This window comes from Amblyomma mixtum, chromosome 2 (genome assembly GCF_055824585.1).
Source record: "Amblyomma mixtum isolate Tamu chromosome 2, ASM5582458v1, whole genome shotgun sequence".
Taxonomy (NCBI): domain Eukaryota; kingdom Metazoa; phylum Arthropoda; class Arachnida; order Ixodida; family Ixodidae; genus Amblyomma; species Amblyomma mixtum.
Genome location: NC_143013.1, coordinates 316975223 through 316993067, shown reverse-complemented (window position 1 = coordinate 316993067; position 17845 = coordinate 316975223). Strand labels below are relative to the sequence as shown.

The 17845-nt window shown below is 49.2% G+C and overlaps 1 protein-coding gene across 1 annotated transcript; it reads right to left on the bottom strand.

Moving 5' to 3' along the window:
* Nucleotides 1-188: 188 nt before the first annotated feature.
* Nucleotides 189-17803, bottom strand: LOC149365081 (uncharacterized). Its single transcript, XM_089568783.1, has 3 exons — nucleotides 17702-17803; nucleotides 10840-10989; nucleotides 189-2403 (listed from the first exon to the last, which is right to left on the bottom strand). Exons 1-3 carry the CDS (start codon nucleotides 17801-17803, stop codon nucleotides 2113-2115), a joined length of 543 nt encoding a protein of 180 aa, XP_089424909.1. The 3' UTR covers nucleotides 189-2112.
* Nucleotides 17804-17845: the final 42 nt, after the last annotated feature.

Sequence of the window (17845 nt, the reverse complement as noted above, 5' to 3'; positions counted from 1 at the left end):
AAACAACGTGTCGCGTGGGAATGGTGGAATGAGAATGAATTTCTAGACTCGGGCAGGGCTGCGTCTTCACGCCTATACCGTTGCCCTCTCAGACGAAGAGCTGGCCTATTTGTGCATGCGTAGGTGATAATCTTAACGCGGACAATGTATACATGTGTGAAACGCTCATAATAAAAGTTGCTGGAAGTTCAGCGCTCGTCTTTGTCTCTTCGGCTTCGTCCGTTGTCCGGTTTTTCGCGCTGCTGTCCTTTTACGGCTCAATTTTTAACTCTCGTCTGCGATTAGTGCAGCTAACGTCGCAGGGAAGGTGATATCGCAAGTCATTAATGACAGGTGAACTCCAGAGTGTCATTAGGGTCGTGGCTCAACTGTCCCGCGCAGGGCTACCCGAAGGAACTGCCCGACTTCGCACCTGGGCCAAGGAAGCCGCGTGAGGTGATTGTGGCCCGCCTGGAGCCTAACTCTGGCAGCGACCGTCGGCTACGCTGAGAGAGGTCCATGCTCAGTCTGGGCGCTGCTTTTAGTGACCGCCCTGGCGCAACGTGCCTCTGGGCCTGTTCGTGCAGGCACTCGGCCATGTGATCCTGCGACGGGAAACGGCACTCGTCGACTAAAATTGGATAAAGGTGTAACATGATATTCAGCGGCAACTGTAACTATTAATTCTAAAGCATTAGGCGGCTCATCGACACGAAAACCGGACGTCGCCCAAAAAGTAGAGCCGTTATAAAACTCGTGATTGGTCGTAACGGTGAAACGTCATCAAAAGCGGGAAAATACGAAACGTTAACCAGTAATCGAACTAGTATTTGCAAATGCACCAACTAAAAAGGAATAGAACAATATTACAACAGGACTGGAAAAGAATTGGAATGCTTTCGTATTACTCGCGTGTAAGTTCCTTTAGGGCCCTCGTGATTTTTATCTGCCTCCTCTGTTAGGTTGCACAGGACGTCACTGTGCTCGGACCACTCAGTGCGGCGCGTTGCAATTGCGTCATACACAACGTCACCGCATGCTGACTAGTCAGTCCGGCGCGCTGCACCTGCTTCGTTCTCTCTTCCCCTACACTTCCATCCTCGCACCCTGTCGTGTAATGCCAACGCCACTGTACCGGCAAACGTATCTTTAATGCCTGTGTGTGATGGCTTGGTGGCTCATATATACATGTGGGAAATATTTCAGTTCCATAAGTGTTGAAATGATGGTGATAGCGGCAGTGCCCTTAGCAGGCGAGATTACACAATTCCATTTGTCACCATGAAGAAAGACTGCCCGTAGCTCCTGAAAGCCTCGATGTCGCGGGCGATTACCAAAATGCATCTCCTAGTATGCTCCTGTAATTCTCGAAAATGAAATTAAGGGAAGCATTCAGCAATGTTCGTGGTCCCTACGATTTGGGAATCGCCTTCAGCTGCCATTAAATTGTATCCGCGATGAAGTATATAACACAGTTCCCTAAAAGAAGATTTGTTAAGGAAGAATATTCTTGCATTGGATTAATTTTTGCGTACCCCGAGTTTGTACTGCAGTCTTACGTAACTAGTAACTGCAATCTTTTTCTGCATTCATTTGTATTATTCTTCATACTACCAGTAACATTTATAAACTGTTGCGAGTGTATTTTTCCATGCTGTTCGTGCTTTGCTCAGTTTTCTCTCCGTACGCGTTTTCTAATGAGGTTCAACTTTGCTCACGCAGCTTTGAAATTAATGCACACATCCTCATTCCTCGAAGCGCAAAACCTGATGCCCGATACCGCAAGAACAATTGATAGCATGTTGGTCATGCAGGTCGTGGCTATTGTATTTTTACAGTAGCTGCACATTCTAGAGGCCCATGTGCTGTGCGATGTCAGTGCGCGTTAAACAACCCCAGGTGGTCGAAGTTATCCGGAACCCTCCACTACGGCGTCCCTCATAGCCTGAGTCACTTTGGGACGTTAAAGCCCCCATAAACCAGAAGCTGCAGAACAACGCTTTGCCCACCTACTTCAGACATAATTTACTCAAAATCCGGGAAGAGTAAAACACTTCCACGGAAACGTCAACCTCGTCGTACCGACCCTGAGGCTTCTCCCCTTCCACGAGCTGCGCATCAGCGGTGAATGCATCAGCGGAAGCGCTGCGTGTACAAACGTGCACCTATGCGCCACATAGCGTGTACTGGACTGGCCTGTATGGTTCGCACGGTGCGGTTGATGAACGCGGCGAGCACGAGCGTGACGAAGGAGGCCGGCAGGAAGAGGGAGGCCGTGAAGGCGACCGCCATCACAGCCGCGAACAGGGGCTTGACGCGCGCCCCGCGCCAGCTCAGCAGCCACAGAGACGTGCGGGTCCAGAGCGGAGTGAGGTCAACAGCCACGTAGAGCAGCAGCAGGCCCACCATGGCGACCATGTCCACCTGCCTCCCAAATAAACAATCGACAAACAAACAAGTAAATAAACAAATAAATAACATTTTTAAGGGACTTTCAAAAATAACCATAGTCCCAATATTTTAAGTTAAATATAACAGTGCCATCGAGCACAACATAGTTATTTTAACGCACACACGCATGACGCCAATAATATTGGCGCTATAAACTGCGCTGAGATCTTCAAATGCTCAAGACAGCAGTGAGAAAAAGAAAATAATGTTGTTAACGAAGGCTATTCCATAACTAATCGCTTGGAAAATTCCGAGTCTGCCCGCCACATTGGACGTGTAAGGAAGGAGCTGCTGTAGTGCAACGGACCTATCATTGGGTAATGAACGGCGCCGAGTTGATTGATTAATTGATTGATTTGATTGATTGATTGATTGATTGGATGAATGATTTAATGATTGGTTGGTTGGTTTTTGTTTCAAACATTCATTTCAGAGGCATGATTGCACTAACTTCTCGACTCCAGCTGAAAGCTAGTTAGGAGCCGTTCAATTCAGTTCCTGTCATAATAAATCACTAGCATGACAAAAATCGCAGGCAGTTGGTCAGCTGAACGTTTCAGATCTCAATATCTCAATGCGAATGCATTACTAGTCCCGTGGCAAAAAAAAAAAAAAAGCCGATGGCACCAAAACAACCCGATGGTGCGCGCGACCCTGTGTGTGTGTGCTTAAAGTCTGAAAGCGACTGCGGCTACGAGGGACGCCGTAGTGAAGGACTTCGGAAATATTGGCCACCTGGGTTTCTTTAACGTGCACTCACATCGCACAGTACACGGGCCTCTAGAATTTCGCCTCCATCGAAATTAGACCACCGCGCGGCCGTGATTGAACCCGCGTCTTTCGGCTCAGCAGCCGGGTGCCATAACCACTGAACCACTGCGGCGGCTCTGTGCGTGCGTGTGCGTGTTTACTAGCAGTCGGTACGAAAACTCAAGCATATACTATCGCCAGCAAAAGTTTACGGGACGTGTGCGCAAACAAATTCATTCCAGCGCAGGCACGCAAGAAAATTGCCTGAAATGTATGGAGGTACTCGGGGCCTACATGCTCCTTCCTCTGGTAAAGATATCAGGCTACCGGGTAGCGAGGTAGAGCTACAATAAACGTTTTTCAAGAAATCGCACCCCGCATACTTTAATTACCGATAGTATATACATGTCTTGACATGTATACATATACACATGTATATATATGTATATACACATATACATGTAAATGTATATATATATATATATATACAGGGCCTCGGTTCTGGCAGCCTTGATGCCATGGGAAGCATAAGAAGGTTCTGACACAGCTTCTACCCTCGCCGTTCAATGACGTTCCACGTCACACCAGCGGGGTTACTCCGGACGTACCACGACTGCCGCTTATGAACGTGGGTGGCGCTGATGAACACTCTCAAGGTTAGGTCAATTGTAAGCATAAATACCCTCGAAGGTAGATCTGACAGCCGTCGCCGTTGCTCAGTTGGTAGAGCACCGGATGCGTAATTCGGTGGTCGTGGGTTCGGTTCCCACCGGTGGCATGTGGTTGTTTTTTCTTCTGTTTTTCGAATCAATTACCTTTGGCGATAACATATTTAGTACTAGTCTCTATTGCTCAAAAGCTGTTGGCTTCTCATATATATATATATATATATATATATATATATATATATATATATATATATATATGAGAGAAGCCAACAGCCACAGAAACCAAGGAGCACAGGGGATTTTTTTTTTCATTTATTTATTTTTTTGTGGTGTTGATCAAGTAAGAATATTACTGTCGCTTAAAACTAATTGATTAGAAAAGCAGAAGAAAAAACAACCACATGCCGCCGGTGGGATCCGAACCCACGACCTCCGAATTACGCGTCCGGTGCTCTACCTCTGAGCTACGGCGACGGCTGTCAAACCTTCTGCTTTCGGGGGTATTTATGTTTTTTTTACAAATAACCTAACCTTGAGAGTGTTCATCAGCGCCACCCATGTTCGTAAGCGGCGGACGTGGAACGTCCTGGGTTACCGCTGGTGTGACGTAGAACGCCATCGAACGTCGAGGGTGGAAGCTATGTGAGAACCCTCTTGTCCTTCCTATGGCATCAAGGCTGCCAGAACCGAGGCCCTCGCTAAGCAATTAAGCAAATAAGGGAAGGGGAATGAGGGGCTCGTTATAAATATGAGAGAAGCCAACAGCCACAGAAACCAAGGAGCACAGGGGTTTTTTTTTTTCATTTATTTATTTTTTTGTGGTGTTGATCAAGTAAGAATATTACTGTCGCTTAAAACTAATTGATTAGAAAAGCAGAAGAAAAAACAACCACATGCCGCCGGTGGGATCCGAACCCACGACCTCCGAATTACGCGTCCGGTGCTCTACCTCTGAGCTACGGCGACGGCTGTCAAACCTTCTGCTTTCGGGGGTATTTATGTTTTCTTTACAAATAACCTAACCTTGAGAGTGTTCATCAGCGCCACCCATGTTCGTAAGCGGCGGACGTGGAACGTCCTGGGTTACCGCTGGTGTGACGTAGAACGCCATCGAACGTCGAGGGTGGAAGCTATGTGAGAACCCTCTTGTCCTTCCTATGGCATCAAGGCAGCCAGAACCGAGGCCCTCGCTAAGCAATTAAGCAAATAAGGGAAGGGGAATGAGGGGCTCGTTATAAATATGAGAGAAGCCAACAGCCACAGAAACCAAGGAGCACAGGGGATTTTTATTTATTTATTTATTTTTTTGTGGTGTTGATCAAGTAAGAATATTACTGTCGCTTAAAACTAATTGATTAGAAAAGCAGAAGAAAAAACAACCACATGCCGCCGGTGGGATCCGAACCCACGGATCCCCCGTGGGTCCCCACGGATCCCCACCCACGGATCCACGGATCCACGGATCCCCACGGATACCCCCGAAAGCAGAAGGTTTGACAGCCGTCGCCGTAGCTCAGAGGTAGAGCACCGGACGCGTAATTCGGAGGTCGTGGGTTCGGATCCCACCGGCGGCATGCGGTTGTTTTTTCTTCTGCTTTTCTAATCAATTAGTTTTAAGCGACAGTAATATTCTTACTTGATCAACACCACAAAAAAAATAAATAAATGAAAAAAAAATCCCCTGTGCTCCTTGGTTTCTGTGGCTGTTGGCTTCTCTCATATTTATAACGAGCCCCTCATTCCCCTTCCCCTATATATATATATATATATATATATATATATATATATATATATATATATATATATATATATATATATATATATATATATATATATATATATATTGCCACGTATCCATGTAGCGTCCGTTCGTTCGCGCAAGGCCGCAGAAAAGGGGTGTTATCATTTTTGTTCTTGACGCGCGAGAAGCGACCGGACTAATCTCGATTATTCACAGCCATGAAAAGCTGCATCTACGTGTTTCCAGATTAGTCTAGATGGTCTCGACCTGCTATCTCGAAGTTTCCTTACCGGCTTTAAATTGAACGATGCCGCGAGCAGCGGCCATTCGAAGTTCGACGAGCGACGAGCACGTTTGTTGCTTACGCCGCCGCCGAGTGATTCAGTTATTTTGCGGGCGCAAGTCAGCCCAAATAAAGAGCTTCGTTTCCAAGACTGGCTGATGTCTTCCTGACCACTGGACTGCCGTCACTACAACGTGACAATATATATATATGAGAGAGAAGCCAACAGCCACAGAAACCAAGGGGCACAGAGGATTTTTAATTAATTTATTTATTTTGTGGTGTTTATCAATTTATAATATTACTGAATATGTTATCGCTTAAAGCTAATTGATTAGAAAAGCAGAAGAAAAAACAACCACATGCCGCCGGTGGGATCCGAACCCACGACCTCCGAATTACGCGTCCGGTGCTCTACCACTGAGCTACGGCGACGGCTGTCAAACCTTCTGCTTTCGGGGGTATTTATGTTTACAAATAACCTAACCTTGGGAGTGTTCACCAGCGCCACCCACGTTTTTAAGCGGCGGACGTAGCACGTCCTGAGTTACCGCTGATGTGACGTAGAACGTCATCGAACGGCGAGGGTGGAAGCTGTGTGAGAACCCCCTTATGCCTCCTAAGGCATCAAGGCACCGACCTCAATGTTCCGTCAGTTTTCCCCGACAACAATGTTACCAAAATTGTGACGCAACCGTTTGTGCCACAGCGTTCCGGGTAGTGTCATACGATTTCTATTTGCATATAGCTGACATGTGCTCACCACATTGGAGGATAGCTTTCGACAGAGGCTGCAACCGACGACATATGCACCTTCAATTGTATGCCCTCCCAAACTCTTGGCCTCTTTCATTAAGGCGCGGTTGAGGTGTCCACCGAGATCTGAGACACATTACTGCGCCATTTATTTTCCTAAGAAACCGATTTTTGTATCAAAATTGTGATGCAATAGTTGGTCCTACAGTTTTCCGGGCGGCGTCATGCGCGTGTGTGTATGGGTGGGTGTCAGTGCACCCACGGATAGCGATGCTTTCGCATTCCCACACGCGAGCAGTCTCAAGTGTCTGTGCCGAATTTTTCCCTCTCAAATTTTTAAGCCAAGTGTTGTAAGCTCGTTCCTCTTGAACAAAACTGTTTCTGTCTCGAATTTCGGACGTGGAAAGTTTGAAGTTAGGTTATAAACTAAAACTATTAAGTGAAATCGGGGGCTGCATTCCGCTGCGTGAGAAGAGAGGGCCTGTTTCGTAATCGTAGCTTCCGCTTCATTTCCAAAAGATGTTTGCATCGGAGCACGGTGCGGCCCGCCGCGTCGCGCCCCATTGCCTGGGGAAGCGCGTATTGGGAGAAGTTCAAGTTTCCGCCGTTATTCTCCGCGGGGGCGCCACCACTCCGTGACAAGGCGCCACCGGCACGCGCGGCCGGACGACGCGGATGGAGTGCGCTGGCTGTGTTGGCACGTGCTTTCGCTGTAACTGCTCTGCATGACCGCGTGGTTCTGCTAGTTCTGCGTGCTTGTCATCGGTGCCCGTGTCGACAGCGTCCTAAGCGCATGCGACACCATGCCACGCAACTGCTGAGTGCCGCTGTGCGCCACAAACGCAAGATCCGAAGATCGGTTACCAATTGAGTTCCCGCAGAAGCAGCAAGCTATGCAACATGGTGGTTTCAGCCCTTCATCCCTGTTTTGAGCAATGTCCGGAGTTTATTTGCGAGAGAGAAGACCGCAGTCACACCGAGGACCTCTGCAAAGCCTTTCTAGCCAAGCTAATGCAACCACTGCTGACCAATTGGGCAGGAAACATCAATACAGTGGAAAAAATCATACTTGCTCATAAACCTCTTTCGAGGAAAGTTCTTCGCTTGTAAAATAGGCTTGAATTCCTTCGGTGCATCTCCTGGCTTCAAAATAAAACGCAAAACATTGACTGAGCCTGCTGGCGTCCGGTTGAACTGGCTGTATTGTGTTGTTCCTTTTGCAACGGTTAGTGTCAGCAGTATGTTTACGAGGGCAATACCAAAAGTAAGGTCTCAAAAGGGCTGCGGCCGCAGGGAAACTATATGCGTGGCTGCTCGCTATACTGCTGTGTTCATTGTTCCCCGTCTTCCAAACAAGCCATGACTCGGCGCGAAAGGGACTGTCAGTCTTGGCCCGGCAACCATTTGGAATGGAGTTCCCGTTTGTCGCTACCGCCAGGAGCGAAGTTCATGCAAATAGCGTTCAACCAATCGCAAATTATTGCCAGTTGACGGAAGTGTACGGAGAGTCTTGCATGGATGTTAAAAACTTCCGCTAGTGGTGTAGGCAGTTCGCAGCTGGTCGCACGGAAATTCACGACGAAGAAAGAAGCGGGAGACCGTCAATTTCTGATGAGACAGTCGCGAAGGCCGAAGAAATGATGCGGCAATATCGGAGGATCACACTCAACGACTTCTGCACTTATTGGTTCCTGGCGTTTCTAGAGGCACTATTCATAGGAGTTTGACAGCAAGGTTGAAATATCGGAAGGTGTGCGCAAGACGAGTTGCGCGAATGCTCACAGACGACCATCAACAACAATGCGTTGACTCCTCCCGCGAATTTCTTCCGCGTTCTGGAGATGAAACGGAGACATTTTTGTGTTCTATTGTTACGGGTGATGAAACCTAGACATTCCACTTAACGCCTGAGACCAAATAAGAATGACGTGAGTGGCGACAGTCATCTTCGCCCAAGCCGCGAAAATTCAAGCGAACACAGTCTGCCGGCAAAGTCATGGCAACTGTGTTTTGGGATCGAAAATTGGTATTGTTAGTAAACTTCTTGGCTCCTGGCACCACAGTAAACGCGGACAGGTATTGTGAGAGCCTTAAGAAACTCAGACCGGCGATTCAAAATCACAGAAGAGGAACAACGCTCGCACCCACGTTGCCTGCCAAACCATCGCTCTCCTAGAACAGTTTGTATAGGACGTCATCAGCCACTCACCCTACAGTCCGGACTTGGCACCAATTGACTACCACTTGTTTCCAAAGCTAAAAGAACACCACGCTGGAAGGCGCTTCACTGATTATGACGAAGTGAAAGACGCGGTCAAACACTTCCTCAACGGCATAGCGGCGAGATGGTATGACATGGGCATACAAAAAACTGCCCTAGCGTCTGTAAAAATGCATAGACCGCAACGGCGATTATGTGGAAAAGTAGAAGAATGGTCTCCCTTTAAAGTGATCTGTAATTTGCTTAAAATAAACATACCTTTAGATTTATAAAGGAACTGCAGACCTCAATTTTGGGATGACCCTCGTACGGGGTGGTGCCCACTTGAAATTATTTCCAGCGGAAACGGAGCAACAGGCTGAACTACAATGCTGAATGTTGCGACCACAAACGTAAGTTTACAAAACGTGCACCTTGAATAAGTGGCCTGAAACCTTGTCCCGAGTTCAAGACTGTAATATATAATAAGTTATTACAGTGGTTGAAACGCCCGTAACTGAATGGGTGACGGCTCGGCGACGCGCACTTCTGCCTCGATTCTCAGTGTAAACGCACGTGCGATTTGGAAAAGCGCAGTGATGGTTACATGCCGCTATCAATAGCAAACTTGCAAGTGGCATCACCATAATGTGTGAAACGCAGCTCGTAAATGCTACAATTATAAAGCGCATACCGCGCGGACGCCTAAACGAAAGCACTGCCTCGGCCGCTGTGCACAGCTCTCCGCCCGGACTCGTCCCGGAGCGGTGGCGCCGCAGCGGTGGCGATGAGAACTAGGCGCAATACGGCTCTTTCGGGCGACGCGACGGGCCGCACCCAGTGCCAGGGTTGCCGTTGGTGGCTACTTTGCGCCAAATTGGCTACTTTTCGACCCCGTCTGGCGATGAAAATTTCACGCTGGCTACTTTGAACTTCTATTTTGGCGCATTTACTAGCCATTTTTTTTTTTTGCAATTGCATATACAATAGCAAGCAAGAACAGAAAAGAACAATTATTTCCAAGCTTTGCTGTCCTCATTGCTGTCCTGGTCGCCTTGATGCGCGCGCGCGTCCTCGACGCATATATTCCTCCAACGAACTGGAGTCTGAAATACGCCAGCAGCAGAGAATTAGCGGTGCACTTGATCGCGCATCATGTTTGACTTTCTGGCACGCAGCGGCATCGTACAAGGACACTTGCGGCGAATGCCCTTTTCAACGCCTGGCGCAAGGAGCACTGAAAATTTGGACCCTTCCAATTTCTAATGCTGATGCAGAGCGCGTGTTCTCTTGAGTGAACTTGACGAAAACAGAGATCCGTAACAAAATGAAGCTGGACTTGCTTATGGCGATTCTGCGAATCAAATTTGGGCTACGACTCCAAGAAAAAACAGCATCGTCGTTTAAAGTTCCAGCTGAGGGATTGAATAGAGTGTGCCAAAATTACTCCGGCAAGAATACTATCTACTCTATAGATAAACTACGCGGACTGAACTTTTATTTATTTGCAACGTACCTGATACTTGAAGGCCGAGCAAGAGGCCCAAAATTCCGTGCTCTTTATTTACTCTTTTTTGTGTCGATTCAAAATGATATTATTTATTGTTCATTAATAAAAGTTGCTTATAATAATGGTTCTTTTCTACTTGGCTACAAATTTGGCGCCAAGATCAGGTGGCGTGGCTACTTTTGGCTACTTTTAGCTTCAGTTCTGGCTCTTTCTGAAAAATTCCCAACGGCAACCCTGCCCAGTGCGCTCTCCATTGAGCGGCCGTGATCGTAGTATAACAGCATCGAAGAGGCCGCAACTCATGCGCATATTATTGTTTAGGCCCTAGCTGATCAGATTCGGCTTCCGAACGCATTTTCGTGCAGGGCACTAGACCACCCTGGAATGTGGCGCTGGATTATTCGAGGCATATTATTCATGTTCCACCTGCACAGCGTTTGACAAAGCCGAGGGTTTGAAAGAAGGCTTAGGGCAAGTGAAGGGAATTGAAATGCTCCTCACCCATTCGTCGACGTCCCCGGGTGGACGCTCGTCGGGCAGCGGGATGACCGCATCGGCCACCCATGGGATGATGCCGGTCACGCTCAGAGGAAGCGTCTCCAGGATCGTGAGCACCACCACCAGCAGCAGCACGTACAGGCTCGTCGAAATCTATGCTCCCGGAGGCGAGACAAAGGAGGCGTTTAAACTATGGAAACCTTTTCATCGTGTACCCCATGATGTCAAAACTCCCATACCCACTAATTTTGGACAAAAATTCAGGAGGCACTTTGGCTGTCTAAAGTGCGTAGAGGCGAAAGCGTTTTCCGCACCACTTTGACTGCCTGTGGCACTGGTGACGCCACCGCTGAACGATTTTACACATAATTAATGACTAATTACTAAGTTATGACAAATTACTAATTAATGACTATTTACTAAGTAATGACAAATTACTACCGAATAACGAGTTACTGATTAATCACTAAATACTAATCAACTGATGCCGCCGCGGTGGCTCAGTGGCTATGGTGCTCGGCTGCTGGCCCGAAAGACGCGGGTTCGATCCCGGCCGCGGCGGCTGAATTTCTTTGGAGGAGAAATTCGAGGCCCGTGTACTGTGCGATGTCAGTGCACGTTAAAGAACCCCAGGTGGTCGAAATTTCCGGAGCCCTCCACTACGGCGTCTCTCATAGCCTTAGTCGCTTTGGGACGTTAAACCCCATAAACCAAACCAAACCACTAATCAACTGATAATTATTGACGCTTAAGCTTCACCTTTAGGAGTAGGTGTAGGTGTATGTCTATTGGTATTTTACGTCCCGAAGCAACGGAGGCTATGAGGGACGCTGTAGTGAAGGGCTCCGGAAATTTCGACTACATGGGGTTCTTTAACGTGCACTGACATCGCACAGCACACGGGCCTCTAAATTTCGCCTTCATCGAAATTCGGCCGCCGCGGCCAGGATCGAACCCGCGTCTTTCGGGTCAGCAGCCGAGCACCGTAACCGCGGCGGGGCTCGCCTTTAGGAGCGGAACACGACAGCGTGCTGTAGCGCTGGCAGGGAGTCCACAGAACGCAACCACCCGTTCGGCGCCGTGATGCGTTGCCCTTTGAATGCAACGCTTTTTGAGGAAAGGAAATGGCGCAGTAATTCTGTGTCAGCTCGGTTGACAACCGAACCGCACCGTACAGGAAGCCAGGAAGTGGGAGTGAAAGAAGAAAGAGAAAGAGGGGCCGTAATGAAGAAAATGAAGATTGTATTTGAGGAAAGGATTTCCACAGTAACTGCCTCACATATCTCGGTGGACACCCGCCATCAGTCTGTAGAGGAAGGGAGGAAGTTGGAGTGAAGAAGAAAGAGGGGCCGTAATGAAGGAAATGAAGATTGTATTTGAGGAAAGAAAATTAAGCAGTAACTGTCTTACAGATCTCGGTAGACACTCGTAAAAAGCGTGATGCCTCTGCTGACAAGGTTCTGCTGACAACTTTCTGTCCACAATCATGAGGCAAAAGGCTTTCGCCTTAAAAGCATTTTGTAGCGTGAGCTACATTGGCCAAAGTCTCGCCGTTGTCGTGTTTCTGCCGAATTAGAGCGCAGCTCTTTGGCGTCCGTTCCTGGGTTTCGCGTCGTCGTCGGCGTTGTCGTCGGCCTCGTAACCAGCTCCGCCCCCCTTTCATCCCCCCAGCGCTAGCAGCGACCGACTGATACCGCTGGATGCCGCTGACGCCGCTAGAGAGTCAAGATAACGTGACTGCATAGAACACTGTCGCCGCCATGCAGAAAGAGGAGGAAAGGGTCCACCCCCCCCCCCCCCCCCCCCTGTTCTTGTGTGGCGGATAGGGTGCTCTTCAGTTGCCGACGCGCCGGTTATTTCACGTAGGCCCCGGCACGTCGACGAATACGTGATCACCTTCCCACGGCTAGACCTGGTTCTTAGCGCTGCGGAAGCGAGGGTATCATATTGTTTGTGTCGGCATCGGCGGCGTTGTCCCTGAAACCAACTCCGCAGCTGGGGTTGACTCACTATCGAAAAGGTGAAACAGCTTATTTGCTGCGCTCAAATTTCGCATTAGGAAGTAACGTAATCGTCGGTAATTTTTTTTTTTGACCACCTTAGAGGAAAGGGGTGCTCTGGGTACATCTTTGTTCAAAGCCGGACTCGAGCGCGGCGGCTTCGCGCACCTTTGCAAACAGCGCAGTTAACGGGCAACTCCGTCCATTTTTCGAATCTCTGAAATGTCAATGAAATTTGTAGCACAAGTTCCTCTGGGTATAAAGACTTCGTGTACCAAAGAGCATAATGAGAACGCTTCAGTTTTCTCAAAGTACTTTTAAGATAACTCCCCGCACTGGCGACTCGCGCTGCCCAGCAGTTTTTTCGTTCTTTAACGCAGGTGGTGGTGGTGAAAACTTTCATTTCATGAAATAGAGTTTGGGAGCCACACAGCGGCCCCGTTGCATGGTCGGCGTCCCTAGTCCGGGACACCGCATGACGAGGCCCCGTCTCTCGCCCGTTTCACCAGAGCCCTTTGGGACTCAAGCGAGGAGAAGTTGAGGAGGGCAGTCTCCCATGCCTCTCGGGAAGGGGTAGGGGAAGGGGGGAGGTGGGGATTTTGAGTACATGCCCACACCATGTGGAATATATCACAGGTCTCCCCACAGTGCGGACATCGCCCATCCGTGTTAGGATCGTAATGTTTTATGATTGCAGGACAGAGTAGAGTACCTGTCTGCAGGCGCCTTAAAGTTCGCTCCTCCGTCTTACTCAGCCCCTTTGCAGGGGCCGGGAAAAGGCGATCGTTGTTGCTATGATGCGTTATTATTTCCCTGAATCGCCGCAGCGGCTGGTTAGTCTCCGAGCGAGGAGAGCAAGGATGAGGAGCCCGGTGAATAAGCGCTCGGGCAGCCGCGTCAGCGTCCTCATTACCTCGTAAACCCTGGTGGCCAGGAGCCCTAATGATTCTTTTCGGTGTTGGATCAGTGGCAGTCCGTCTTAGAATGCAAGTAGCTAAGGGGGAGATCTCCCCTGCCAAGTAATGATGACATGCTTTTCGGGAGTCCGTGATAATGATTCCGAATTGGCGTGGGCGGCAGCAAGCGCTCTCTTTGGCGCCCGTTCCTGCGTCTCGCGGCGTCGCCGTCGTTGTTGTCCCTCGTAACCAGCGCGCTGCTCTAGTGATGATGATGATGATGATGATGATGTAGCCTTCCCTTTGTAACGGACGGGCGCCTACCAAAGGTGCCCTGGCTGGATAAACCCACACATAAGAACATCCCTATCAAACGCGAAGCGGCAAACACACACGCAAATACCAACGAAACAGTACTGGTCTAATGTCGCACCAGCGTCGCAGCGCGCTCCTGGCGCCCGATCGGTGGCGGCGGATCTCGATATGCGCACCTCCCGAGCCGAAACGCATAGCCGCCGCCGTTCGCCACTGCGAACCGCCTGCCTATATGAATAGTTAATTCTCTGCCACCAGTTCTTTCTGAGCCATGAGGGAGGCAACCGGTGGACGTACTTCATCTGCCGCTGCTTCTAAACGAGCTGCCAAAGCAGAGGCTCAGCGCCGTCGCCGCCAGAATCCAGAGGTGCGTGCCGCCGAAGCAGAAGCTTACCGTTGCCGCCGTCGAATTCATTGCCTCAGTCTATCGAAAAGCTGAGACAGCTGATGAGCTGCGCTTAAATTTCGCATTAGGAAGTAACGTAATCGTCGGATATTTTTTTTTTTGAGGCCAACCCTGTGCTCGTTAATAGCTTGGCAAGTAGTGTGGAGCAGACGACGGCAGCAATGCAGTGGCCGGGCTCGGCGTCGATTTTTACCAGGAAGACTGATCTTCACAGTTCCGATAAATAGATGCGGGTTCGCCTGTTAGACTGCAGCTTTGTACTCATGCTTGGAGCAGCGTGGCACGGGGTCGGCGAACCGCGGGTGGTGGTGGTGGTGAAAACATTTATTAAATCATAGGGAGAGGTGTTGGGGGTCGTGACCTGAAGGGTCACGCCCTTACAACCACTAGGTGGGATGCCTAGACAGGTACCCCATTGGCGTTTGCCGCAGCCCGGGCGCGCTGCGTTAAGGCCCTTTGGGCCTCGAGGGTGCAGCAACCGGACAGGGTCGCCTCCCAGTCATCTCGGGTGGGGTTTGGGATAGGGGGTAGGGATGGGTGTCAGACACCTCCCCACAGTGTGAGCACAGCCCGTCGAATTGAGGATCGAAATGTTGCAGAGTTGCCGGGCACAACATCGTGTTGGTGAGCAGGCGCAGGAGTACCCGCTCGTTGATCTTCCCCAGCCCTTTGCACGGGGTGGGAAGAGTTTGGTGCGTGGATTTGTAATACTCGCATATTTCTTTAACAGCCTGTCGCAGCGCAGACGAACAGTGGCCTGCTTGCGAACAGCATCGTTGCTTCACCTTGTAGATTTAGCTCGCGCTTAGTGCATTGAGGTCCTTGGAGCAACGGGTGCTGGTAGCTGGCGCTTTAATGTGAGATGCATGTATCATTCAGCAAAACGCAAACAGTGATTTACTATAAATTTCCCAACGATAAAAGGTACGCGACAAATCAATTCATTCTATCCGGCGCCTCAAATTCTCCTCGAACTCCCGAACGCATGTGTGCTCGGAACATTTCATGCGTGTCTTCTACCAAGACAAGATGCTTCTAATGGAGAAGCTTGGTCTAGCGAGTTGACGTTAATCCGCACGCAACGCCTAATAAACCAGCGATATACCAAGAAGCAGCAAAGAGCAGGAAGCTAGCTGAGATAAGTAGATTGAGTCTTCACACATTAGACACACAGAAGGTGTCTTCTTTTAGTTACTTAAAACTAACTTTTTAAAACTGCTGGAAGATGCGAACCGCAACCAAAATAATTGGACAGTTGAGGCGGTTGAGTCGATATCGACGCAAGAAAGAGAATGTGAACTGGAAGCAACGTCCGGTCGGTATAATCGCAGGCCTGTTGCATCAAGTTGTCAGGGCCCATAGATGGCTTCAAAATTCAAATCAAAATGCTTCCTGCGGCAGTACTTTAGCTGCACACCAGATTGCTCACTCCTCCTGCCCTCGTTGGCCATGCATGCAGAGTACTGTTGTATTCTTTTTTTTTTTTTCAGGCGGCAACGCCGGGAAATTATTTTTGTACCTTTACCTGTATCCGGGCCATGCATTTATGGATCACTTTTGTGCTTAGGCTATGGGTGTACAGCTTCATGTTTTTGCATAGCACTCACTATTCATTGAACCACCTCATCAGTGAAGGTCTCAGGGAAGCTGAGCAAAACGCGACAAGCCACGGTTGGGCCTCGCTGTAGTCGCGGCAGGTCGTCAGAAAGTGGAGCATCGCTTGTGCTAATACTTATTATCGAATCGTCACTGTCACTGACTGATGACGCTGAGGAATAATTACTGATTTTAGATGGTCCCTCCGACATGCTCTCACAGCGATTAGCGGGCGCGGGACGGCTTGCTTGCCAACCTGTGCCCTCATCACTGACGTCACACAACAGCTCTCCGGGCCCCGCGTAGGAATTTTGATTTCAACTCAAGATTTTTGCTAATTTAAAATTATTGTTTGCGTACTGTAAAAAATGAGTCGCGTACTGAGATGAGAAAGCCTTCAGCAATATGAATCAAACATTTACTCAGTACGGGTAGAAAATCGCCCGAGTTGCCGTTCAAGGTTCTTTGCGCTGTCAGATGTTATCAACCAGCTGGGGCATATTATATCTTGTATTTGTACGTACTGTATATTGCAGCTCTGCCCCTAGCCTTTCTTCTATCGCTCCCACCTTTTTAGAGCGCAGCTCTTTGGCGTCCGTTCCTGGGTTTCGCGTCGTCGTCGGCGTCGGCCTCGTAACCAGCTCCGCCCCCCTTTCATCCCCCCAGCGCTATCGGCGTCAGCGGCATCAGTCAGTCGCTGCTATCTCTTCCCTCCTCCCTTTATCGTGTTGTCCGCTTGCTGCGCGCGCTTCTGCCCCCATCGTTTGCCGCTGGGTGTACACGCCGCCCCCCTCCCCCCTCTTCCTGCGAGTCTCCGGTTGTCAAAGCGCCGGCTCGAACTTAATTCCTTTCTTCGCTCCTCCTCCAATGCAACCCCTGTGCGGTGGCAATCAGAGAGCCAGATCGGTGGCGGCGGATCTGTATATGTGCACCGCCCGAGCCGAAATTGCGAATACGTGTGAAAAAAAAAAAAAATTCTGTGATAGCGCATACATGTGTTGCTCGATTTCTTTGCCTCAATCTATCGAAAAGGTGAAACAGCTTATTTGCTGCGCTCAAATTTCGCATTAGGAAGTAACGTAATCGTCGGTATTTTTTTCTCTCTCCCTGTCCTCTACCTACCCTTTTATTCCCGCTAGCCGTAGCTTAGGTGCTTCAGGTTTCCATGGCAGATGCCGCGGCTAGCATCACCTTTTCCTTCCATTTTTATTTTTTATTAGTAAATAGCCACTAACAACGACAATAACAACAACAGGAAAACAGTGACCATATGTACGCCGTTTAGTAAAATATACTTGCGTGGTTAGGTCATTGCTCCTTACCCTTGTGCCTTATGGAACGTTTCTTCTTTAGTGCTGCTTAGCACAAAATCTTGTACTTTCTGGAAACAGCCCCATCGAGCCACTCCACATCCTCCGATACGTTTTACATTCTAGTTAAACGTCAGTTTTCTCATGTGGAAATCTCAGTGTAGTTAGGCTAACTGGCGATGGCTTGAGTGGTGATGGCAGCGCTTGTGTGTCCTCGTTCTTCGTCGTGTGTCCTGCTTGTTTGCGCTGGTATTTATATGCAATGGATCACCGACTAGCCCGCACTCTTACCCTATTGAAGGAGGGCGTGTGCTTATCCCGTGGCAGAGCAGCCAGACTCACCTGGCTGCCGAAAGTGAGAAGGGGCGAGAGGTAGAAAGGCGCCGCGACGCCGATGATAGCCTTGATCTCACCGGGCGCGACGCGGCTCCGCTTGCGGACCATCAGCGAGGCTCCTTCTCTGCGCGACGAAAGAGGACAGAAAGG